The 24,517-nt window shown below is 45.9% G+C and overlaps 1 protein-coding gene across 1 annotated transcript; it reads left to right on the forward strand.

The window, feature by feature from the left end:
• Positions 1-1,951: 1,951 nt before the first annotated feature.
• Positions 1,952-24,517, forward strand: mxd4 (MAX dimerization protein 4). Its single transcript, XM_043704153.2, has 6 exons — positions 1,952-2,306; positions 2,423-2,510; positions 10,087-10,116; positions 15,698-15,812; positions 17,870-18,038; positions 19,795-24,517. Exons 1-6 carry the CDS (start codon positions 2,243-2,245, stop codon positions 19,947-19,949), a joined length of 621 nt encoding a protein of 206 aa, XP_043560088.1. The 5' UTR covers positions 1,952-2,242; the 3' UTR covers positions 19,950-24,517.

Below are 24,517 nucleotides of genomic sequence, written 5' to 3' on the forward strand. Positions count from 1 at the left end.
CCTGAAACGTCGGTTTTCCTGCTCTTCGGATGCTGCCTGACTTGCTGTGCTTTTCCAGCACCACTCTAATCTTGACTTTAATCTGCAGTCCTCACTTTCGCCGCAGTGTGTACTATGTACAAGATGCACTGCAGATATTCACCAGTGATATATACACCTGGCGATAATTTTCCAAGTCAGGTTGGTGAGTGGCCTGGAGGGAATTCTGTAAATGGTTGTGTTCCCATGCATTGGCTGCTCTTCTGCTTCTAGATTGATTGCAACATCCTTTGGAACATGTTGGTGTGACATTTAAATGCTAGTTTATTTTTGAAACCACAGATGAAAGGTTCCTATTGCAATGGGTATGAGATTGTGAAGCATGAGATTGCAGGATGGGACAACACAAAGCTGGGTGGGAGGGTGAGCTGTGAGGAAGAAACTGAGATGCTACAGTGTGATTTGGATAAGCTGAGTGAATGGGTAAACACATGGCTGATAAAGTATAATGTGGATAAATGTGAGGTGAATCACTTTGGTCGCAAAAAGAGGCAGATTATGATCTGAATAGTGATTGATTGGGAAAGGGGAGATGCAATGAGATATGGGTGACCTTTCACAACAGTCAACTTACTCAATGGAAAGTGCACAAGGTGGTGAGGAAGGCAAATGGCATGTCAGCTTTCATAGTGAGAGGATTCAAGTACAGGAACAAGGATATCTTGCTGCAATTAGACAGGGCCTTGGGGAGACCATATTGTGTGCAGTTTTGGTCTCCTTACCTGAGGAAGGATGGTCTGGCTATGGGCCAAGTACAACTGAAGTTTACCAATCCTGGGATTGCAGGACTGACTCAGGAATGGAGTTTTGAAGACTGAGGAGAGATCTCAGAGAAACCTATAAAATTCTCACAGGACTAGACAAACACGGGAATGATATTCCTGATGACCATGGGAGCCCAGAACCATTGGTTTCAGTCTAAAGATACAGAGTAGGCCATTTCATACTGAGATAGGGAGAAGTTTCTTCATCCAGAGAGTGGTGAACCTGTGGAATTGTCTTTTAGAGAAAGTTGATGCTAAAACATTGAATGTTTCAAGAGACAGATAGATATAGTTCTTGAAGCGAAAGAGGTCAAAGTGGAGGGGGAGAAAATAAGAACAGGGGACTGAGTTGGATGATCAGCCAAAGTTCGTTTTGAATGGTGAGCTGGCTAAAAGGGCCAAATGGCCTGCTCCTACTTTCAATGTTAACACAGCTACGTCTATTTAAAATAATGCTATTTAAGATATTCCAGCTGTTTAGATTAAGGGACTGGGCAACTTTTATGGAAGGATTCATCCTCAGATAGATTTCTGCAGCAGATGAGGTATGGGAAAAGAAATCAAAACCTCTCTACGGGGCTCTTTTGTTACTTTACTCCCGTAGCGAGTGAAAGAACCGATCGTACAAGCAGAGCCTGCCTACAACACGCCACCGTGCCGCCAGAACCCACTGTCCACTGCTGAGCGCCAACAAGGGTGGGCAGTCCAGGGGGAAAGGGGAGGAGCCGGCCTGGGCCTGGCCCCGCCCACCTCATCAAAATGCATGACTTGTCTCAGCCCATCTTATTAGGATGCGCGGTCTGGCCCCGCCCAGCTTATTAAGATGCGTGACCCTGTCGCCCAATGGCGAAGGGAGGGTGTCGCTTTGCATACGGCAGCGTCCGCCAATGGGAGCGCAGTCCGCTGGGTCACGCGGCCTCTGTTGCTAGGGCCCGCGGGTGGATACAGCGATCGGATACACGCGAACGGGAGCCAATCAGCTGCGGGCGGACGGCGACTTGTTGATACATCTGTGTCTGTGTCTGGGTGTGTGGGGGGGAGGGAGGTTGTGGAGGTGGGGGCGGAGATCGGAGAGAGGGACGAAACCTACCCTGAGTGTTGTTTCTCCTCCGGGGAGCTCCTCCATTGGAGAGAGCAAGGCTCAGAGCTCGATCTGTCAATCAAATCGCGTCACAATACATCTGGGCTGCTTAGCAGGCTAGGTTGAGGTGACAGAGGGATTGCAAAAACTTGTCTCTAACACTCAGTTGTTTTTGCTTCTCCTTTTAACTCTCATTGTTTTTTTTGTTAAAAATAGTGTATAGATTTGTATTTTGCAAATTTTATTTTCCACTCGTAATCATCGGACAGGCAATTTTGTTGTTACTGGGTAGGAAATAGACGCACAAACTATATATACATTTTTTTAAAAAAAACACCATCAATTTATCTGGAGAGAAATGGCATTTTTTAATATTCAAACCTTGCTGGAAGCAGCCGAGTACATCGAGAGAAGGGAGAGAGGTACGATTGCAGGGTTTTGTTTGCCTCTGGCCGGTTGCAGTGGTCGAATCTCTCAGGGTGCAGGTCTGAAGTTGTTATGTTTCTGTTTGAAAATTTATTTTTTATTTTCCTTTCAGAGGCAGAACACGGCTACGCGTCAATTTTGCCCTGCAACGTCGAATTTAACAGGAAGAAAGGCAAGACGAGGAAAACCCCAAATAACAGGTACGGGGAGGGGGTCTTCTCTCTTTTTTAATTATATATTTGGCTCTTTAATCTTTCCCAGTCGCCATTTTCCCCCATTTGGGCTTGCCTGTGTTTAGGTCGGATATAAACACTGCCACGCGTACAGTATTCTCTCTTCACATTTTACAGGGCAGCTGCCTCTAGCAACCTCCTACACATTCCCACTCTGTAAACCCACCTTTTTTTCAATTAAAAAATTGAAATTCCCCCCCCACCCCCCCATCCTTTTCTTCCATCCTGAATTTAATATCCATTTAAACAAAATTTATCAAGATTTTTTTCCCCCTTCTTCCTTTTGACTGTCGCTGCTCCCTTCACCATGCAAGAACTGTTGATATTTCTGTTTAACGTTTCTTTTAAAAATATCCATCTAGATGGAAATAATAACCAGGGCCCGTTTCTTTCTCTCCTAAACCTCCCAAAAGATAAACGGTTTTGCACAGATTACTTATTTCCTTAGGTTTGTGAACGTGATGCTGGTTACACGTTCGGATCAGATTAAATAAGGTGCAAAAGAAACGAAAGGTTACTCGTTCTGTCGATTTTTAAATTTTTGCCCATTTTTTATTTTGAGCGATTTTTTTTCTCATCTAGATTTTCCTTGGCTCCCATTTTTTTTGTCTGGAGCTGTGCTCGGTGCTGCGCCTGCGCCCTGTTTGCTCTTAAGTGGGTTGAAGGATCAGCTCCAACACTTACGGCCCTCTTTTTTTACTTCCACTTCTCTCCCTCACCCTGTCTGCAGACTTCGCTTGCAAACTCAACTCATGGCACTGAGCTCTCTGCGTGCTCTCCTTTTCTGTATTTTCAGGAAAAAACAATGACTAGTGTGGATGGAGGCCATTCAGCCCCTAGTATCACTGCAAGCCCTCTGCAAGTATTGGTGGGTGTATTCCCCTCTGCTTGCTAGGTTTTGTACTTGTATTTCTGTCAGCTTCTGCTTTTCCCACCCCCCCCTTGCAAAATCTGTGATCTAACTTATTCTTGCTGTGCAAAGGCTGCTTTCCTGTTGTCTCTCATTCCCTTTCTTTTTAATTCATAGAACCCCTCCAGTGTGGAAGTAGGCCATTCAGCCCATTGAGTCCACACTGGCCCTCTGAAGAGCACCCCCCCCCCAATCCACCTAACCTGCACATCTTTGAAGTGTGGGAAGAAACTGGAGCACTCTGAGGAAACCCCAAGATATGGGGAGACTGCAAACTCCACACACACAGTTGTGTGAGGCTGGATTTGAATCTGAATGCCTGGTTATGAGAGGTGGCAGTCCTAACTGCTAAGCCATCGTGCCAATCGTGGCAGATCACCTTAAATTGCTTTCCTTTGTAACTTATTCGCGGAATCATTTTCTTCCTATCTACCCTTTATTGCACTCCATTTTTGGAAAAAAAAACACGAGGCACGTTTTGTAAGCCATTCTATTTCTGTTGTGTCAGTCTTGTATAGAGCCAAGGTGAACTATTTTTCTGATTCTGCAATCTTTTGTATTTTGTCGACTGGGATTGATTATGTTCATTCTACAAGAAGCCCTTTCTTGCATGGTCACTACACCACACGGGAGCAAACCATGCAAGTCCCTGCTGGTTCTAACTCACTCCAATCTGTCCCTGTACCCTGCTGTAACCCTGCATGTTTAATTCCCTTATGTATAAAAATTTTTTTTCTCTCTGAATTTGGTAGCACTGTTTTCTGTTGGGGGATTGGTGTTTGAGTTTGAGCCTGGGATGGGGTTGAGGGTTGGGGATGGTTCCTAAGTCTGCTTGTTACTGAGACAGCCAGTGTTGGGTGACTGCCTGTCTAACACCTCGATCAGAGGTGTGTACCGCCATTGCCTGACAGGCACTGGTTATGATTCAGCCTGAGTAAGAGTAACTTCCTCCACCTTTTAGGTGGTGTCACACAGTCTGATGCAACTTGGCACGGTTTTACCCAACAGGTGAGAAGGTTAAATTTTGTCATAACTAGACTCTAAGCACGTACTTGTACTTGTTCAGGATGTGGTTTGCTCAGCGACTTTTCTGTTCTCCAGTGGATGGAATCCTGGAGATCCTTGCCTTGGTTACTTGTCTGGTGCTTTTTCCTGTTTTTACCTTGTACTGTGTTATCAATGACAGCTCAGTAGGGGTCACTGCTTAGCAATTTAAATCACTTTTGCACAAAAGCCCACCAGTCTGATTTAGATTAGATTTCCTACAGTGTGGAAACAGGCCATTTGGCCCAACAAGTCCACACTGACCCATTCCCCTACATTTACTGCACCTAACTCTATGGGTAATTTAGCATGGCCAGTTCACCTAACCTGCACATCTTTGGACATCTGCTTTCACTTCTGGTTGAATAGCCTACCCTTCTGCTCCCCTTTGGGTTAGTAAAAGGGCAGTGATTGGTTGGGAAAGGTCAGTTATTGGACTACAAGCTGCTGTCTGTTCTGTAATCCATTGGTTACTGGGATTTGGAGTTCCTGTACCTGATGCCTGTTGTGTGAGACCACATCTGGTGCTCTACGTGCAGTTTTGAACTCTGAATTACACAGTGGATGATTTAATTCCATTAGCAACAAGGGTTCACCTCGCTGATCCCTCTGAAGGAAAGGTTAAGCAGGTTGGGCTGCTCCATGTCGATCACTGTCTCCCCTTGTGGAGGAGACTAAAACAGAGGCCTCCGTTTTAAGGGTAAGAGGTTGATAATGAGCTTTTTCTCCATGTTAGTGCGTATGGAGACTCTGCCCTCAAATTTCTTCAAGGCAGAGTTGAGTTTTTGTTGACTAGGGAGTCGAAGCAACTCCTGTTCCCATATAACAATCTTAAATCATATTGCAGCTTCACATAGAATCCTAGAGGCTGACAAAACAGACAAAGGCCATTTGGCCCATCATGTCCCTGTGCTGGTCATTAGCAGCCACCAAACTAATCTAATCCGATTGTTCAGCACCTGGTCCATAGCCTTGTGTCTTTGCAAGTGCACATTGAAATGCTGCTTCATTGTTGTGAGGGGTTTTGCCTCTCCCATGGTTTTTAGAGACAGGGAGTTCCAGATTCTCACCAGTGTCTGGGTGCAAAAGGTTTTTCCTGACTCTCCTGTTCGCCTTCTGCTCCTTATCTTGAAGTTAGTTTCCTCCGTATCCCCACCCCTGGGGTCACTGATTTCTCAAACAAGGGGGAGATGTTCCTTCCCATCCACCCTATCTGTGACCCTCACAATGTTATATATCTCAACCAAGTCCCACCTCCATCCTTTCTGCTTCGTTGGAAACAACGCCACCCTGTCCAATCTCTCTTCATAACTGAAACTCTCCAGTTCAGGCAACATCCTCGTGAAACTCCTGTTGACCCTCTCCTTCCTATAGTGTGGATTCCAGACCTGCACGCATTGCTCTAAATATGGCTACCCACCACTTTATACAGCTCCAGCATCAAATCCCTGCTGTTAAACTTTATGTCTTGATCAGTAAAGGTGAGTATTCCATATGCCACCTTACTACATTACCCACCTTTCCTGATACCTAGGGGTCTGGTGAACATGCGCTCCAAGAACCCAGAGGTTCACAGTTGTAATCCCCTTGTCTTATTTGTCCAGTCCAAGTGCATCACCTCTCTCTCTCTTACCTGGATTGAGTTCCATTTCCTGCTGCCCAGTTTGTCTATGGGTATGGGTAGATTTAAGCATCATAATGTGCTTCCTTCTCATTCTGAGGGTGTGGATGTTGCTATGCCATTGCTCCATGTGTATGGAGTACCATCTTGTCCCAACTACAAGGGGCACAGTGGCAATAATCTAGGGGCCAGGAATTAATGACCAAGAGACCATCAGTTCAAATCTGATTATAGCTACTAGGTGAATTACACATTCAGTTCCTCAAATCTGGAATAAAAAGCTGTTCTGAGTTAGGGTGACTGAGACTAAAATTTCTTCTTTTGGAGATGGAAATCTGCTGTCCTTGCCTGGTCTGGCATCCCATTTCACACGCCCGCAGCATTGTGGCTGACTCTTGCCTCTGAAATTACTGAGTAAGCCTCCCTGCTCTCCAAGCAGGTAACCTGGCACTTGCTCTTGGGGCAATTGGCAGCAGTGCTGGTCCAAATGGTAATGTCCACGTCAGTTTTAAAAATTCTAATAATAGTGAACAGTAACTAAAGCAGAGGGAAGGAAATCCGACGAACTTTGTTACCTCTCCATTATACAGTGTGCTCACAGCTCTAGCTCAGTTTTGTGTAAATCAGTGAGATTAACAGGTTATTGCTTCCTCCTGCAAAAAGGAGCTAATTCAGCATACCCGATTCAATCCTTGGCTGGTTTTATTTAGTTTGAGATGTGGAAACGGCAGGCTGCTCCAGTATCTGTCCATCCCTAGTTCACCCTTGAAGGTGGTGAACCATCTTGAATTGCTGCTGTCCATGTGCTGTAGAAAGTCTCGGAATTCCCTCCCCAAGGGTATTTTAAGATTTTGACCCAGTGACGGTGAAGGAACAGTGATTATATTTGAGTCAGGATGGTGAGTGGCTTGGAGAGGAACTTGCAGGGGGTGGTGTTCCCATCTATCTGCTGCCCTTGTCCTTCCGGATGGAAGTGGTGGTGGATTTAGAAGGTACTGAATAAGGAACCTCAGTGATTTCCTGTAGTGTATCTTATGGATGGTACAGACTGATGGAGTATCTGGCACCGGTGGTTGCCGGTGGTTGGTTTCACGTTTGTGGCATTGGGGTCAGGTGGGGAGTATTCCATCACTCTGTCAGAGGGGTCTTTACAGCAATTGACAATGGTTTCACTGTCATCATCACTGAGACTAGTTTTATAGTTCCAGATTTATTAATTTAAACCTGGGTTCCCACAGAATTGGTCTTGGCACAAGGACTGTAACCATCAGAGATCCTTGTTGAAGGCTGATTTACTAGCTCTGCTCAGCAGGGTGTCGATACTGAGGCAGTATCATAATGATTCACGTAGGAGGCCGGAGATGCACGAACCTATTTGGGCGTGGAGTTTTGAGGGTGTTACCGTCCAATTCTACTGCAGCAGAATTGCTGGGACTTTCCTCTCCAGGGAACAGGTATCTCTGGCTTTGCCTTACGTCACCTGAGCTCCGTTACACTTGTTCATGACAGCTCTGCATGATACTGACCAGGGCATAATCTCAATACAGCATCTCCCAGTCGATGACAGGTTTAGGAGGAATTTCTTGGGATGGTGAATTTGTGGATCTCTCTACCACAAAGGGCTGTCAAGGCTGAAAGACAGGTTTTTAATCAGTCAGGGAATCCAGCATTACAGAGGAGGGGAAAGGCAGCAAACCCACTTGCGGGTTATCAGATCATCCACAATCTCATTGAATCTGCGCTGCCATTCAATGGGCTGAATGGCCCCCTACTCCTACACCGTGTGGTGCAGGTGGTAAATTGTATATATCCCCCTCTGTTTGTTTCAGGGGATCTGATGGAGCTGTTAAAGCATTCAGGTGGTTAGGTGCAGAGGATCGGTCCCCTCTGGAGGGTAATCCAGAACAAGGAAGAATTACACTAGTTTCTACATTAGATGATGCAGAAAGGTAATGGAAATCTAGAACCCAGATTCCCCCACCCTCCCCGAGAAGCTGTAGATTGTATTGGAGTTGGTGGATAATTTTGTGAAGTATGTAAGGCACAGTAATGACATTGCTGTATGTAATCTGTGATGGAGCTGGCTGGAGGGGCTGAATAGTCACTTCTACCTCCCTTTTTTTTCCGTTTTTTGTGTTCTTTTGTTTCAGTCAAGTCTCTGAGGTGCAGCTTCCTCTGGTGACTCTTTGAGCTGAAGGAGTAAACAGAGGGTTACCTTGGGAGGTCCAGGTGTTTGCAACATCTGGTAATGCAGTTTGTGCAGAGGGAGGCAATCCAGGAAGGAATACTGAATGCTGTCAGCTGCTGAATCCTCTCAGCTTGGCCCTGATGGGCTGAATGGCCACATCCTGTGTTCTGTGTTTCAGATGAGCAGGAACAGAATCATCGAGGTCTATTGCACAGATTGAGGCCCTTCAGCCAAGGCATACGAGGCTATGGGGCGAGTGCTGCCATTAGAAACATGAGGGGGGTCGTTTTTATTCCACCAGCACGGACCCGATGGGCTGAAGGGCCTTTTCGTGTGCCTTGGATTGTGTGCTGTCTCAGACTAATTATTGTGCCCTGTCTATTATGTCAAAGAGCTGCCAGTAAGTGCTGCTCTTCCCTTCTGTCGTGGGCCTGACACATCTTTCCTTCCCCAGAGTTTGATTATGAAGCAGCCAGGACTCCCTGGGAGTGAGGGAGCTGCTGTGAGACAGGCTGGTGGTGGCTGTGATTTACTAACTCTACATGTGACCACAGGCTGCACTCGTTCCAGCGTTAACCCGTCTCTCCATGTGCACAATCTTGAATCCTCCTTGTGACCGAGCTTCCTCCTCTGTCACCAGTTGAAGCTTTTCACTGTATTTTAATTAAGTTACAAATCACACACCAGGTTATAGTCCAACAGGTTTATTTGGAAGCACTAGCTTTCAGAGCACTGCTCCTTTGTCAGGTAGCTAGTGGGGCAGGATCAAAAGGCACAGAATTTATAACAAAAGGTCAGTGTCATGCAACTGAAACGATATATTGATCAAATCTAGATTGCTGTTTCGTTCACTGGATATCACAAGTGACAGTACATCCATATTCAATTCAATTCAATAGTAGCTTGTGTAGCATCTCCCTCTCTGGTAAAGATCGATGCAGTGTATTGAACACCTCAGCCCTGCCCTCTGCCTCCATAAGTTTATCTTCTGGTTGTAATCAACCCTACCTCTTTTACCACACTTGCTGACTATTTATGCACCTGTAGAAGACTTCAGGGTAACCCTCCATGCTAGCTGACAGTCCTATAATTTCTCTTTGCTTCTCTTTACTTGCCTTTGCACCTCTCCCACTGAACCTTCTGTATTCCTCTTGACCCTTCATTGTGTTTTCTACCTCGCCCTTCCATGAGCCCACACTGTTTCTCACATGTCAGAATTAGGAAAGCATCATTGATAACTCTTTCTGATCCTTTACATGCAAAGTCTGAAGAAACTTTGCGCTCTCGCCTACTAGATTTGAGCTCTATTTTTTCAAATAATTTTGAACAGGTCGAGTTGGTGGGTAGGAGGCGGCGGATGAAAACCAAACGTGTGAAGTGAATGTTAGCAGCAGCGTGGCTGTTAACACTGAGCGCTTTATCAGTTAGTTTTCCTGAAACTCTCATCTTCGTTGGGTTGACGTGTCCTTTTTTTTTGTCTCTCTGAAAATTGGCAAGTTCCCAAACTCAGTAAGGTCTTAGCCCCCGAGACCGCTAAATGTGTGGAGCAGTGTGTCCCTGCAGTTAGAAAGTCCAGCTATTCGTTAGAAGCATCCTATCCCTGACTTTGTAAAGCTTCCCCCACCCCCCCCATCCCAACCTTGTGTTTAATAAACTTCCTTTTAAGAAAGTTACTGTTAAAGCACAATAAACTACATCGTTTTAAAGAGATTATCCTTGTTGTTTGCTTAAATTTATCAATTATTAATCAGTGTTTTCTTTTTGTATTCTTTTCTAACAGATCCTCTCACAATGAGCTGGAAAAGCACAGGTGAGTGTGGAGGGACCGGATTCATGACAGATTGTGAATAGTTGGCATAGATTTTTAAACTGCAGCGTTCTCTCACCCCAATCATGTGGGACAGGATGGGGATCTTTGTTGCAGTTTTTCAATCAGCACTTTCTTTCTTTTTCCTATTAGCTTTGTGATGAGTTGTATCAGACATTTGTCTAGCTCCTGCCTCCCCGAGTATTTAAAGGCACCTGTAGCCTTCAGCCTCTCTGCTGTCGAGAGCTGATCCTGGGTGTGTCGAGATAACGCAGGATTTGTTCTTGGTAACTCTCAGCTGTATTGTTTGGGAGGTTGGAGGGGAGGTGTGTGGTGGATGGTGGTAAGATCACTCTGCTCACTGATGTGAAAGGAAGTACATAATCTTCTTCCAGCACCTGTAGGTCTGGGATTTTCTTTTGTGATGGTGGAGAAATGCATGTATCGAGGAGGCATTGTTTCTGAGCAAGGAGTGGGCTGTCCAGAGACACACTGAGGGATGAGTTAATGTTGATTCGTTCAGTTCAAGATGTGTTGCGTGTCCTGTTTAGGTGGAGCCACTCACTTTGGATTGGACCATTCTCCATGTGTGGGCCTGTTGTTGACTGACTGACTGACTGAAAGCAATGAATTGATTGGACTGTAACTAAATTGACCATGCTGTGATCAATTAACAGCTCAGTCCATCATGAGAACTCTGGAAGGTGACTTCATCAAAACCAGGTCCTGAGGGGGCTGATTTGGAGAGGGGAGTTCCCTTATGAAGTTAGGGGTCACTGCATATTTTTAAAAAAGTAAATATGGGGTTTCCATGTATGAAAGCAGAAAGGAGAACATCTGTCTGTGAGGTGGGGCAAAGGAGGGTTTGTTCTGTCCCTGATGGAATCTGAGTCGATGAATATTCTTAAGGCTGAAGTGTGTAGATTCTTGTCAAGCAGGGAGGTGGAAGGTTTTTTATTCATGGGATGAGGACAGTGCTGACAGGGTCAGCATTTATTGCTCATTCTCACATTGCTGAGAGTCTGGAGTCACATGTAGGCTGGACTGGTTAAGGGTGGCAGTGTCCTTCCCTAAAGGGCATTCGTGAACCAGATGGATTTTTCAACAATGGATTCGTAGTCATTAGACTCTTATTTCCAGATTTTACTGTGTTCAAATTACACCATTTGCTGTGGTTGGAGTGGAACCTGGGTCATCAGAACATTACTTGGGTCGCTGGATTAACAGTCTAGTGATAATACCACTAGGCCTTCCCTGCAAAGGCCTAGGGTATTAATCAGGGTTGCTGAGGGTAAGTAGGAAAAGGCGGTAGTAGACTAGCTGTCCATGTATTAGAGACTGGAGGAGGCCAGAGGGGGATAGTGCTCCTGACCCCATTCTTTGTACCTCAACCTTTCATTATTGTCTTGACCGTTGCCATCTACCAACAGCTGAGATGTGAAAGCTGGGTTGCTGGTTTCCCTCTGAGGGAAGCAGTGAAAGATTTGTGTGGATTCTCATCCTGTTGCACAGAGTGGGGTGGGTGGGGGGGGGAGGTTTGTGTCAGCCTTGCTCTGTCCCAACATCTCCCCCCGGGGACAGGCAGCAAGACTTTAAGCAATAACTACAATGGGAGAATGACCTAGTATGAACAAATGGGCTGAATGGCCTGTGCTGGAAACCCTTTCTAGGGGAATGTTCCATGTCTGCATTTACCACCCCTTTTATCCTACTTGGTTGTTATTTTTATTTGCTTGTGTGATGTGGGTGCCTCTGTCTAGACCAGCATTGATTGCCTATCCCCAATTGCCCAGACGGCAGTCTGGAGTCCCAGGTAGACCAGACAAGGGAAGGAGGGCGGATTCCTTTTCCTGACGGGTAGCAGTGAGCCTGGTGGGGGTTTTATCACAGCTGTTGTCAGCGGTTATGTGGTCACCTTTTTAGTCTCGTTGCTTATTCCAGATTTTTATTGTATTTAAAATTTACTGACGGTCATGGGATGCAAATCCCTCTGTTCTCCTGTCACCTTTTTTTTTAAATAAAACTATATGAAGGTCTGTCTTGTCGTCATGACAAATGCAAGAATACGGAATTTGATCACTGTTATGACATAGGGTAAACCCCTCTGCTAATTTAACCCCCACACACCGAAGCTCATCTCGCGCTTTAATCTCTCAAATTTCAAGAGGCAAAGAGCTGCCCCAGAGGTCACTATTTAAACTAAAACCTAACTGTTTCATTCTTTAAGTCCAGAAGAGCACATTAGATAACTATTTACAATGCCTTTTTCTTAAACCTATCTTTTATCCCCCCACTCTACAGCACTGGTCCTTTTTTTTTAAGAAAAATCTCCTATTCAGATCACCTTTTCCAAACCAGTCAGCTTTGTTAATTTACCATTATAGATTTTCTTGTCATCTTTTCTTCAGTATTCTGCTTCCCAGGTCTGTCTTATGACCAGGTACCTTTCAGTGAGCTATTTGGCTCACAGTCTATACTTGTTGGTTTTCTTGACACTTCTCCCCTGACTGTTCAAAATGCCTGGTTTTTATGCCCCAAAATATCGGATAATTTCATTGGTTTGATGTCATCAAAACACTAAATTCAAATTTGATTGGATTTTGGTATCTGGGGCGAAATTTAAACTGGCCGAACTCGAATTTGTTTTTGTTCCTCGGCAATGCGACACCAGCTACTTGTTTCAACCAAATGTTAAAAGCTGTGCTTTGTCAGTCCTTGCTCGCTTCCTCTCTAAGGTACAGTGCACACCTACACCTTCATAACAATCACCATCTATACAGCAGGTAAAATGTCTATCTTCACTCGTTCATGGAATGTGGCTGTCTCACTGCTGATCCTGCGTTTATTGCCCGTCCCTAGGTGCCTCTTGTGAAGGCGATGGTGAGCTGCCCCCTTGAACTGCTGCAGTCCATATGCTGTAGGTGAACCCACAGTGCCCGTAGGGAATGCATTGCTGAGTCACAATCCCCATTCTGTGAATGAATGAGAGACAGACATTCCGCTTTTTACCACATTGGGGGTGTCCCACCCCCAAAGCACACTTCCATAGAAATCCTACAGTGTGGAAGCAGGCCATTTGGCCTAACGGGTCCCCCTGAGCTTCCCACCCAGACCCCCCCACCCCCCTCCCTTCTTGTGTATCCCGGCATTTGCCATGGCTAACGCACCTAACCTACACATCTCTGGACACGATATGGGCAATTTACCATATCCAATCCATCTAATTTGCACGTCTTTGGACAATGGTAGGAAACTGGAGCACCCAGAGGAAACCCACGCAAACATTGGGAGAATGTGTGGAGTTTGCACAGTCACTGGAGGGTGAAATTGAACCTGGGTCCCTGATGCTGTGAGGCAGCAGTGCTAACCACTGTGCCACTCATGGACTGTGGCAGTTCAAGAAGGCAACTTACCACCACCTTCTCGAGGGGCAACTAGGAACGGGCAGTAAGTGCTGGCCCAGCCAGCTACACCCACGTCCTATGAAATTGTATTTTTAAAAAGAAACACATTTTAAGCAGGCTTGTCTTCTGCTTCAATCTCTGTTCTTCACTCTCCTCCCTTCCTATCTCACTGTCTCACCCTCTGTAATAGTAGTTACATCTTCCAGGTGAGACGTGAATCCGATGTCGTGCCTGAAATGAAGATGTTACAGATCCATGGCCAGTATTTGAAAAGGATGAGGGGAGAGCTGTCAGTATTCTGACCAATGTTTCTCTGTCTACAATTGCATAAGAAACCTGTTAACTGCTTATTTTTCCTGGAGACCTTGCTGCATGCCATGTGCTGCTGCTAATGTTGCACTGCCTATTTTAAGACACTGTTGTAGGTGGAGCATTGAAGGTATTGCTGAGACAGTGGGGGAGGTGCCATATAAAATTACACCATTTATTATCTTCTAAAACTATATTCTTTCCTTTTAAAAAGGAAATTTCTCTGTTCGATTTAAGAGGATTCTGTGCAGTGTTTGGCTGTGAACGTTCAGGGTGCAAGTTGTGGTTTTTCAGAGATACTCATGATCTTTCTTTCTTTCTTTCTTTCTGTCTTCCTCCTCCTCCTCGTGTTTCTCTTTTGGTAACTCTGATCTGTATTAGATCTCACACAGAGGTGAGCTTCCTGCCTGTATCCTTGTATCTTACCTGTTTTTCTATTTGAGGTGAAATGTCACACTCAGTCAGTTTTCCTCCCTCCCCCCCGCCTTTTCGTGTGTGTGTGTGTGTGTGTGTGTCTGACGATAGTACTGTCCCACTCCTTGTGACTGGTGTTGCCTCTGAGCAGGAACAAGGAAGCAAAATGTACAGAAAATACTCAATAGGTCTGCAGGGAGACTGAGATAAGAGTCAAAGTTTCCACTCTGTGCCCTGTCATCAGCAAAGGAGCCACTTGTGAATAACAGCAAACCCTTTTATCCTTAACCTCCTGCTCGTGCCCGGTGATAACTCTGGGAAACTTCCCTTTTGAGTAACACGCTGTTCCTCTGCAGCTGTGTTACAGGTTGCCTCCTGAATAGTGTGCAACCCTCCTGAATGGAAGCAGTACTGTTTGTTTTAGGAAACTGGAGGGTTACAGATAAATCTCGTTCCTTTTGGGGTCTGGGCTTTCTGGGTGTCTGGTTGGATATACTGGCTGATACAGTCCTCCCTATCCCAGGTACTGAGGCCAGTGTAGCACCCGTCATGTGTTGGTCCAGTGGTCTCTTGGGTTTAATGCAGCGTTCCTGGTTTATCCTTGTATTAATTTTCTGTGGAGAATGTAATTTGTTGTGGTGCTGGTCAGTGCTCTGGTGTGTTGGCTCTTGAATTTCATTCATTGATTGAGGTCCCTTGCAGACAGGGATGTCTCTCTCCCTCCCTCGGAGGAGGAGTCTGTATGTGGCTGTATAGACTGATGGGGCTACCAGAGGCGGTTACACTTGGGATTGGTGGTCACGGGAACGGAGTGGGTCGGGTGCTGGTGTGGCAGCTCTTTACATTGTTTCTCTTCTCACCACCTAATGGATCACCCACTACCATGTTGAAGGGTGGGTGAATTGAAAGGCCGGTCTCCATTCATTCATTCATTCATTCATTCATTGGATGCAACATTACTGCCTAGGTCAGCGTTCCTTCCCTGTTCCTCATTATCCACAGGGTGATTAAGTCAGCATCACTGTTGTGGGACCAGTCTCGCATGTAGGCAACACTGGGTAAGGGTGGCAGATATCCCACACTGAAGGGTATGAGTGAACCAGATGGGTTTTTACATCATTCAGCAGTAGCTACAAGATCACTTCAGGTTTTTTGTATTCAATTCTGCCATGGTATTAGCCTAGGGTTCTGGATGACTCATCCAGAGACATTGCCACTCCTTCCACAACCTCTCCTATATTGCTTGCTTAATAAGACAACACTCTCTCTACAATTGACCCAGTGAACCTCTGCTGAACTGCCTGCAGTGCAACTAACTCCTCATGGGGACCAGAGCTGTATGTGGTACTCCAGACCCCCTTGCCCTCTGTCTGGCATTGACCAGAATTTGCGTTGTTCCGTTCTTGCACGTGCTGGTTTTTGACTTGGTCACTGAGCACTGCTGTTTTCACTTGCAGGAGGGCAAAGCTGAGGTTATACCTGGAGCAGCTGAAGGAGCTGGTACCGCTTGGGCCTGACTGTTCGAGACACACCACTCTGAGCCTACTGAAGCGAGCACGGACTCACATCAAGGTAAACGGGCGCTCGCTCTGGGTGCACTCTGTTTTCCCTCCTTGTGCAGATCTTCAGCAGCGCACTTACCTCATTTGTTCTTTTCTTTAATTGGATGACCAGTGAAAGAAGCGGCAGGGAGGGGAGGGTTTTATTTGAAAGTTGCAGTAGGTTGTGATCACGGAATGTTCCGCTGGAGCGAGCGGTGGTGGTAAGTTTGATGGTAACTTTGACAGCTGGACATGGTTCTCTCACAGCAGGGGAAAGTATTTGTGAGGCAGTGAGTACAGCTGAGTGGATTCTGTCTCGAGCCAAGTCAAAAAGCAGTGTAAGATGGTGGTGATGTGACTGGACTAGTAACCCCAGAGCCCCAAGCTAATGGTCTGGTGGTGTGGGGTTTGAATCTCCCTGGCAGCTGGTGAAACTTTGAATTCACCAAAAGGCTGGCCTCAGGGTGACTGTTGTAAAAAAAAAAACCCATCTGGTTCCCTAAATCCCTATTTTTTTTTTTTTGTTGTTTTGTTTTAGGGAAGGAAATCTGCCACCGTTACTTGGTTAGGTCCACGTATGACTCCAGGCCCACAGTAATATGCTGGGCTCCTAACTGCCCTCTGGAATGCCTTCAGCAATGTGCACATTTCAGGGGCACGTGGATGTGTGACACTTGCCAACTGGCAATGCCAACATCAAAGAATGAAAAATACCGTGTTTCTTGAGTGCCTGGTGATGCTTGTTGGGCTGCACTCCTGGTTTGGAATGAAGCAGATGGCTCCTACTCCAGGAGGAGACCTTGGGGTTCAGGAGTATGGTTCCATGAAATGGTGTCACTGGTAGTCAGGCTGGTTAAGGAGGCTTCCCCTCATTGCTCAGACCATTGAGTATAAGAGTTGGGATGTCATGTTGCAGCTGAACAGATTGGGAAGGCTGCTTTTGGAATACTGCATTCAGTTCTGATCCTCCTGCTGTAGGAAGGATGTTGTGAAACGGTTCAGAGAAGATTAACAAGGCTGTTGCTACGGTTGGAGGGTTTGAGCAACCGACGCTGAATAGGCTGGAGCTGTGTTCTTCCGAGTGTCAGAGGCTGAGGGGGTGACCCTATGGAGGTTTATAAAATCACGAGAGGCTTGGATAAGGTGAGGAGGCAATGTCTCTTCCAAGGGTAGGGGAGTCCAAAACAAGAGAGCATAGGTTTAAGGTGAGAGGGGAAAGACTCGAGGGATCTAAAGGGGCAAATTTTTCATGCAGAGGGTGGTGCATTTATAGAATGAGCTGCCAGAGGAAATGGTGGAGGTTGGTACAATTGCAACATTTAAAAGGCATTTGGGATGGGTATGAGTAGGAGGGGTTTGGTGGGGTATGGGCAAGTTATGGCAAATGAGACTAGATTAATTTAAGATATCTCTGGTTGGCATGGATGAGTTGGACCGAAGGGTCTGTTTCAATGCTGTATCACTTGGAGTCATGTTTTTGTCATTTTAAGTCAATGGTGTGATTAGCCTGCTTTGGCTCTGGCATCTTGTGGTCTTAGAGTCCAGGCTGACACAGACCGAGTGCCTACTGTACTGTTGAGAGGAGTTAACCTCAGGCCCTGACACAAGATTAGGGGGAGCAGATTTAGGACTGAATTGAGAAGGGATTTCTTCACCTATGGGTTGTAAATCTGTGGAATTCCCTGCCCAATGAAGCAGTTGAGGCTACTTCAGTAAACCTTTTTTTAAAGGAAAGATCATTTTTCTTTTGAACAGTAAAGGAATTGAGAGTTATCGTGAGAGGGTGGGTAAGTGGAGCTGAAGCCACAAAACGATCCGTCATGATCTTATTGAATGGCAGAGCAGGCTCTAATGGTAGGACTACCCACTCCTGCTCCTGCTCCTTATGTTCTTAGTGAGACCATTATTGAGAACAAAGTTCTTGCTTGTGCCCTGCGTCTAATATCTATCACTCAGCCATCATTCTCCGATGTAGTTTCCTACTTGTGTGCTAGTGACTAGATTGAGCCTTCGGGTGCTGCGGGGTCATGAAGGGTACTGTAAAACCAGGGTCTGTCTTCATTCGTTCTCCTTCTGTCTTGTCCACAGAAGTTAGAGGAGCAGGACAAGAAGGCGCTCCACCAGAAGGAGCAGCTGCAGCGTGAGCGGCGGTACCTGAGGCGTCGGCTGGAACAGCTGGCTGTCCAGGGGATGGAGCGACTCCGCACTGACAGCCTGGGCTCAGCTATCTCCACTGACCGCTCCGATTCTGAGCAAGGTAAGGTTGTCCGGCCGTCGGCGGGCCAGAACGCCACCGAGGTCATTAAACACTCCCTACAGTGTGGGAACAGGTCCTACAAAGAGTAACCCACCAGACCCATTCTCCTACCCTGTTACTCTACATTTCCCCTGACTAATGTGCCTAAGCTACACATCCCTGGACACTACGGGCAGTTTATCATGGTCAGTTCACCTTCACCTGCACACCCTTGGACTGTGGGAGGAAACCAGAGCACTCCGGAGGAAACCCACACACAGTCGCGGGGAGAATGAGCAAACTCCACATGGCCTGAGGCTGGAATTGAGCCCTGGTCCCTGGCGCTGAGAGGCAGCAGTGCTGACCACTGAGCCATTGTGCGGCCCCAAACTACAGTCAGAAAGGCGTTGTGCTCCCTCTGTCTGCCCCTCACTTCACTCAGTCCTGGCTGTGCCCCCTCCCTGTGCCCTTCACAGCTCTCTGCTTCCTGCTTTCCACTCCCTACAACACTGCCCCCTCATCCCCAAAAGAAAACTGGCATCTCCACATCGGGTGCACTGGGATGTTCTGTTCAGTTAAAGGTGCTATATAAATGCTAGTTGTTCTTGTCATCTGGAGTGCAAAGCATTTCTTAAAAGGTCAGTAATCTTGGGGATGAGCATGTCACCTGCTGAACTAATGAATGCAGTACCTGGGAATGTGGTGGAGGCAGCTTCAATTGAGGCATTCCAAGGGACATCAGGTGGTTACTTGGATAGTAATAGTGCATAGGGACAGCGAGTGGGAGAGGAAAGGCAGGAGATTGGCACCAGGGGATAGAACCAGTGTGGGCATGATGGGCTGAATAGCCTCTTGCTGCAATTCTGTGAATAATACCCATGTGTCAAGAAGCTGCAGGGCAGTTTTGGGATGACTGATTGATTGGCTGGACTATTGCACAGGGCCTTGGAAGCAGCTATCCTAGTTTGGTTCTGGAGTCTGTGACTGACTGAGATGGGAGGGCAGGCAAGTGGTCAGGGCTAATCAGTATTTGCAGAGGGATAGAGCCTGGTAGGAAAGTAAGTGGACCATATCTTTTCAGATGGAATGAAATGTGGGGTGGGGAGGTGTGTGATGGTCCTTTTGAGGCCTTCGCTCTGGATCAGTGATCCAGAGACATTGTTCCATGGACTCATTTTTTGAATTCTGCCAAGGCGGCTGGTGGCATCTGAACTCTCATTAAGAATCTAATGAGGACCATGGACCCGTTTGTCAATTGTTGGATTGACTGATTAACTGAACAGAACATCCCAGTGCACCCATCCAGTTCATTAACATCCTTTTTTTTTAGGGAAGGAAATCTGGTCTACATGTGACTCCAGAGGCGCAGCGATGTGGGTGACTGTCAGCTGCCCTCTGGGTAATCAAGGATGAGTAATAAAGTTGAGTGTGATGCTGGAAAAGCGCACAGGTCAGGCAGCATCCGAGGAGCAGGAGAATTGACGTTTCGAGATAGAAAGATGTCCTGATGGTAGGGCTTATGCCCAAAATGTTGATTCTCCTGCTTCTCAGGTGCTGCCTGACCTGCTGTGCCTTTCCAGTGCCAAACTCCACCTCTGATCTCCACCATATGCAGTCCTCACCTTCCTCCTTCCTGGCTGTGTAATAAATCCTGGCCTGCCCACCAACACCCGCATCCTGTGAATGAATTGGAGCAAATGACAGCTAAGTCAGTTTATATCATTAATGAAGCTTTTGACCCTGGTTTGATTTTTTTTTCACCTGTGCTCTTACACAGAAGCTGATGTTGACATCGAAGGTATGGAGTTTATTCCTGGTGAGCTGGACAGTGTTGGCAGTGCCAGTGATGTTGATGACCACTACAGCTTCCGGAGCAGCTCAAGTGACAGTGGCTATGCAGACTCTCACACAGTCACACCAAGACCCTCATAGTGACCACTTTGGTTACCAGCAGAGGACCACATTGTCAACGCAGGGCACTTATACATATATATATCTATATCTATATATTAAAAAAAATGAGTTTTGTTTTCTCCTGGGATGTTGACTGCCACTCTTTAACAGACACCCCAACCACAAGAGCACTTGCATTTGCTGTTACCCTCCTGCAGTTCTTTGAGAACCTGGCTCATCCATTCCGACGATTTGACTCTTGACACAAGGGTGTGAAGAAGTGCAGGGTGGTATTGGCAATAAGTGGCCGGGCAGGTGAAGGGCAAAGTTGGATGGGGGGGGGGGGTGAAAAGCCAGCTCTAATGATTAGGCTTGAAAGTAGAGTATTGCTGTACTCCTGTTTTTTTTTTTTTAATTTGGTTTTTATTCTGTCGCCCTGTTCAGATTTGCCCATGGTAAGAATGAGGAGGGAGGTGGTGTGGCTAGCTTGACCCAAATGAGTTTTGCTGGTGTTATCCAGGGCTGGTTTTCCACTGTGCAGCTCTGAGAGGAGCGTTCACCTGTGTACCTCCTATCTCCTGTCAGCTGTCTACCTTCCTGATGCAGAATGCGTTTTGTTTTTAAAACAACTTGACAGTATTCCTATCAAGGCTAAGCACAGTGCATTTATTGTCTCCTTGTTAATCATCAAGACTTTGCGCATTAATACAGGGCTTTTTCTTTTTGAAAAAGAAACTGCAGCAATAGGCGTATCGAGCAAAAAGAAATTGAGAATTTTGCTTCTGCTTTCCGTGATTATACACCGGGCTCGTAGCAGTTTCATTATCTGTGTCATTTTGACTGCTTCTACTGAAAGTTAGTGATACTAAAAGTCTTTGCTTTCCCTGTCTGCTTGGTTTTAGTCATTAGAGCATGGCTTCTAGACAAACTGATCAATCATTTACATATACATCACTCTCTCTAGAGAGACATGCCTTTCTCATCTAGAGAAGGTTTTTTTAAAAAAAAAAGGACTGAAAAAAATTGCAAAAGTAATAGTCAAGTAATTTTAGCCAGTGTAGTCTCAATTTCCTGTATCAAAATTTTGTATTATATTTTCCTAAATGTTATCTAAACCATGCTTGTCAGGGAGGGTGGGGGGCGGTGAGATGGGACTAAAATGGTACAGGACCTAGATCAGAGTCTCAGACTTTCTGCCATTGTCATTCTGTGCCTTGGTATTCCTCCGAGAGCCCTGAGGATTTCCGATTGCTGGCATTTGCATCTGTCCCTTGCGGATACAATGGTGAGGACTTCATGGCAGCTCTTGTCCTTGTTTGCACTCTTCGAAGCGGCTGCTTCCAAACTTGCCGCTAACCGGGTAGTTCTGAGGTTGCAGTTCACGTGACCTTTTCTGTGATCATGCTCCTTACTCCCACTCCCCCAACTTCACCCAAAACCCTGATCTCCTGGTGGGGGCGGGTCAAAGGTTAGAACATGGCAGCTGAATTTTAAAAGAAACAAAATCTTTTAATAAAAGTAAGAGTTTATTGTATCCTATTGTTATTGCTGGTTCCTGTAATGAAAGAAAAATCGCTCTAAATGCCTCATAACAGGGATGTAGCTCAGTGGTATTCGATTGACAGACTGCAGAATTTCCAGCAATTTTATTTTGAAGGTGGTTTTATTTCCTCTGTGGATGCCAATTTCTGAATCATGAAAGCAATAGAGATTTTACTTTTATCATTAAACACATGTGACTGTTAATAGGATCAAATTCCAATGTGACGTGTACAGTCCGTCCGGTCCTTTCCTGAGCGACGGAATGCTGTGATCAAATAAAAACAAAGGAAAGCTGTTTACTAAACGCAAAACTCTCGCACAGAACCACGGAGAAGGAGATGAAAGGTGACTCTAATAGGTAGCAAGGGTCACAGCTTGTTGGTTGTGTGCGTGTGTTCGTCCCTCCTTTCTGGGCATTTTTCCTCTGGCATCTTTAAAAATACAATCCTCGTCCCATGTCCGAGTGTGAGTAGCAGGATTGGCTTTCCCAGTTTGACTGATCTGCCTGGGGTTTGCTGTTTGTGCCTTTTTTAACAGTGGGCTCAACGACTGGCTCACAGCTTTGTCTATTTGCTGTTGGAGGGGTTTGGGTTTGGGTTGGTGTGGAGAGAGGGGCAGCTGGTGATGTGGGATTAGTCAACAAAACTTCTAGAGCAGTGGCCTCTCTGCATGGAATGGTGCTGCCTTACTGATTGGAGGGGAGACTTGCTCAGAGTGTACATTCCTGGGTCACCAGTTAGGAGGTGTGCAATATTGAGTTGGATTGACTTTATTTTGTGATGGTGTTTTTTTTTCAAATCATCTGTTTACTTGTAAGTTTCCTCCCTTGGTAAAGATTCTGATGTGAGGTCCTCTTCCTTGAAGTTAAGTTTTAAGACAGCACCTGGAGTGGCATTGCCATCCTGTTGGCAGTACTGTTGGTGTGTCTAGGACTCCAAAACCAGTTTTGTGACTGGCGAGCCTGGTTATAGTTGAAGGTCTCCTTAGCTCATTAAGGCCCAATGCTGGCCCTTTCCAGGGGCACGTGGGCAAACTAGTGGATGGTCTTTCAGTGGAAACTTTCAAAGCTGGCATCACCTGACTTAGAATATGAAAGTGATTTAAGTGAATTTTGAAATAAGAGATCAGTCTTAATCCAATTGAGTGGGATGTGCTCAACGGGCTAAATGGCTTTCTATTGCTTTGCTGCAGAGTTCTTTGGTGTGGGTACTGAACTTGAATGTGGCTGAGAGGGTGTTTGGAGCAAAGGCTACCTCGGTTGGTGTGCTAACCAGCGTATCCTTTGCTATACTCTTGCCATTCAATCACTCTCTGGTAGCTGCATTTCTGTTCAGTGCTCTGACTTGTATGGTTTGGTGTGGGTGGGGTTGGGGATGATGGGTGGAGCTATTTCTCTGGGTGCTGAGTGTATAAAACCCTGACTGAGGGAGTAGATTAGGGTTGTATCCTGTATTTGGGGTTGGTGCGGTTTGCTTTTGGCCTTGAGTGCTCTCTCATACCAAAGACACTTGAGTAGGTGGTGAGTGCTTTACTCTGGGTAAAGGGTCCCAATCCCGACAGGCTTTTGACACTGCTTTCACATGGCTATAAGACAGGTGGCATTTAAAAACTGGATTCTTGGATCTGAGGTGCAACAATTCATGTTGCAGGTTCAAGCCCAATGCTGTGGAACAGGATGTGAGTTCTTTGTTTTTAAATGAGCGTTGTGTCTCTGTCCTATCCCGCAGCCAGTTATTGTCTGAATTTTGTTGGTGTCACCGTGGGTCAGCCAACCATATGTAGTGGAGGACCGTTGTGATGAGCATTGATTGGAGGTGGAGGGTGTACCCCAGAGCACTGCTAATGCCCTCATTCCAGAGACCGTGGCCAGCTTGAACTGTTCTGTGTGATCCAGATGTTTTGCAGCCAGTGATTTTGGGGAGGGGAGTTGTGTGTAACTTAGTTGTTGAAGGTTGACTGCCTCCAAGCTGTTAATCTGGCAGGAGGTCCACGTTGGAACGCAGCTGAGAGTCCATGTTTCCTGGCCAGCTCTGACACTGCTGACATTCTCCATTGACTCAGCTGCCCAAAACTAAACTCCTCTTCCATCAGCTTCGCAGCTGGGCTCATGTAAGCTAAACTAGTGGGAGTTTAAAAACACACCTGCGCCCCCCCCCCCCACTACCGACGGTAATTGTGCACAGTTGCAGAATGCTGTTGCCTTGGACCTGGATTTTTGTTGACACCAATTTGAACAAAGTGAAACACTGCAGTTAGGCGCTGGGCTTTATTTCCTCAAGTAAATAGGAAACTGTAGCAGTAAAATGTATTTTTATCTTTGGTAGGGGAAGGGTGGGTGGGTGGCGAGGTGGGATTGGGAAGCCAATGTAGACTTAAGGTCTCCAACAGACCAAAACTGAATTCCCTTAAATTTGTAAGATTTGATTGTTGCAAAGCATTAGATAATGAGCCTTGTAATGTTTTCTTCAGTATAATGTTGGCCTACTCTGATAATTGAGCCCATTCATAGTTACCAGGCCTTCCAGGAAGGGGAACATCATTGCAGTATTAAACCTCTTATTAAACCACAATCACTGGCTTTACATTTTTCAATGTCTTTTTAAAAGAGCTTTATTTTGTAGAATGTGGGAAAATCTCTGTTTTCCTCCTGCCGCCACATGGAAGTGGCTTTTTGTGGATTGTTGGAATTGAGAGAAGTTAACTCTCTCTACTTCCTTTCAAAGCTCCCAGGGCACTTGCTGGTGGTCGGTTGGTTGGAAGGTTGAGCAACTGCAGTTTCTGTTGACCAGATTAACTTTATTCTTTTGGGTGTATGGACGGGATGGTGTTGGTTAGGGAGGAGGGTTTGTGAATGGCTTAAGGTACACTGGATGGGTTCTGTGCCAGAGACTTGTGAATATGTACTGTTGAGGAGCTCCCTTCAGTAGAGAATGCTTTATATAGCTCCTAAGATGTATAATATAAATTCGCACATACATGGTGCTGGCTACCCACCTGTAGCACACTGAAGGTAATGTGTTGTATCATTCTTTCATTGTAATATAATAAAACATTTTTTTACATCA

The sequence above is a fragment of the Chiloscyllium plagiosum genome, unplaced genomic scaffold, assembly GCF_037043375.1.
Source record: "Chiloscyllium plagiosum isolate Xiang-an unplaced genomic scaffold, Cpla_swu_hap1 HiC_scaffold_2, whole genome shotgun sequence".
NCBI classification, from domain to species: domain Eukaryota; kingdom Metazoa; phylum Chordata; class Chondrichthyes; order Orectolobiformes; family Hemiscylliidae; genus Chiloscyllium; species Chiloscyllium plagiosum.

Coding starts and splice junctions, on each gene's coding strand:
- mxd4 (XM_043704153.2), top strand. CDS start 2,243: ATGGCATTTTTTAATATTCAAACCTTGCTGGAAGCAGCCGAGTACATC. Junction 2,511..10,086: donor AGGAAAACCCCAAATAACAG/GTACGGGGAGGG, acceptor CTTTTCTAACAG/ATCCTCTCACAATGAGCTGG. Junction 15,813..17,869: donor GAGCACGGACTCACATCAAG/GTAAACGGGCGC, acceptor TCTTGTCCACAG/AAGTTAGAGGAGCAGGACAA.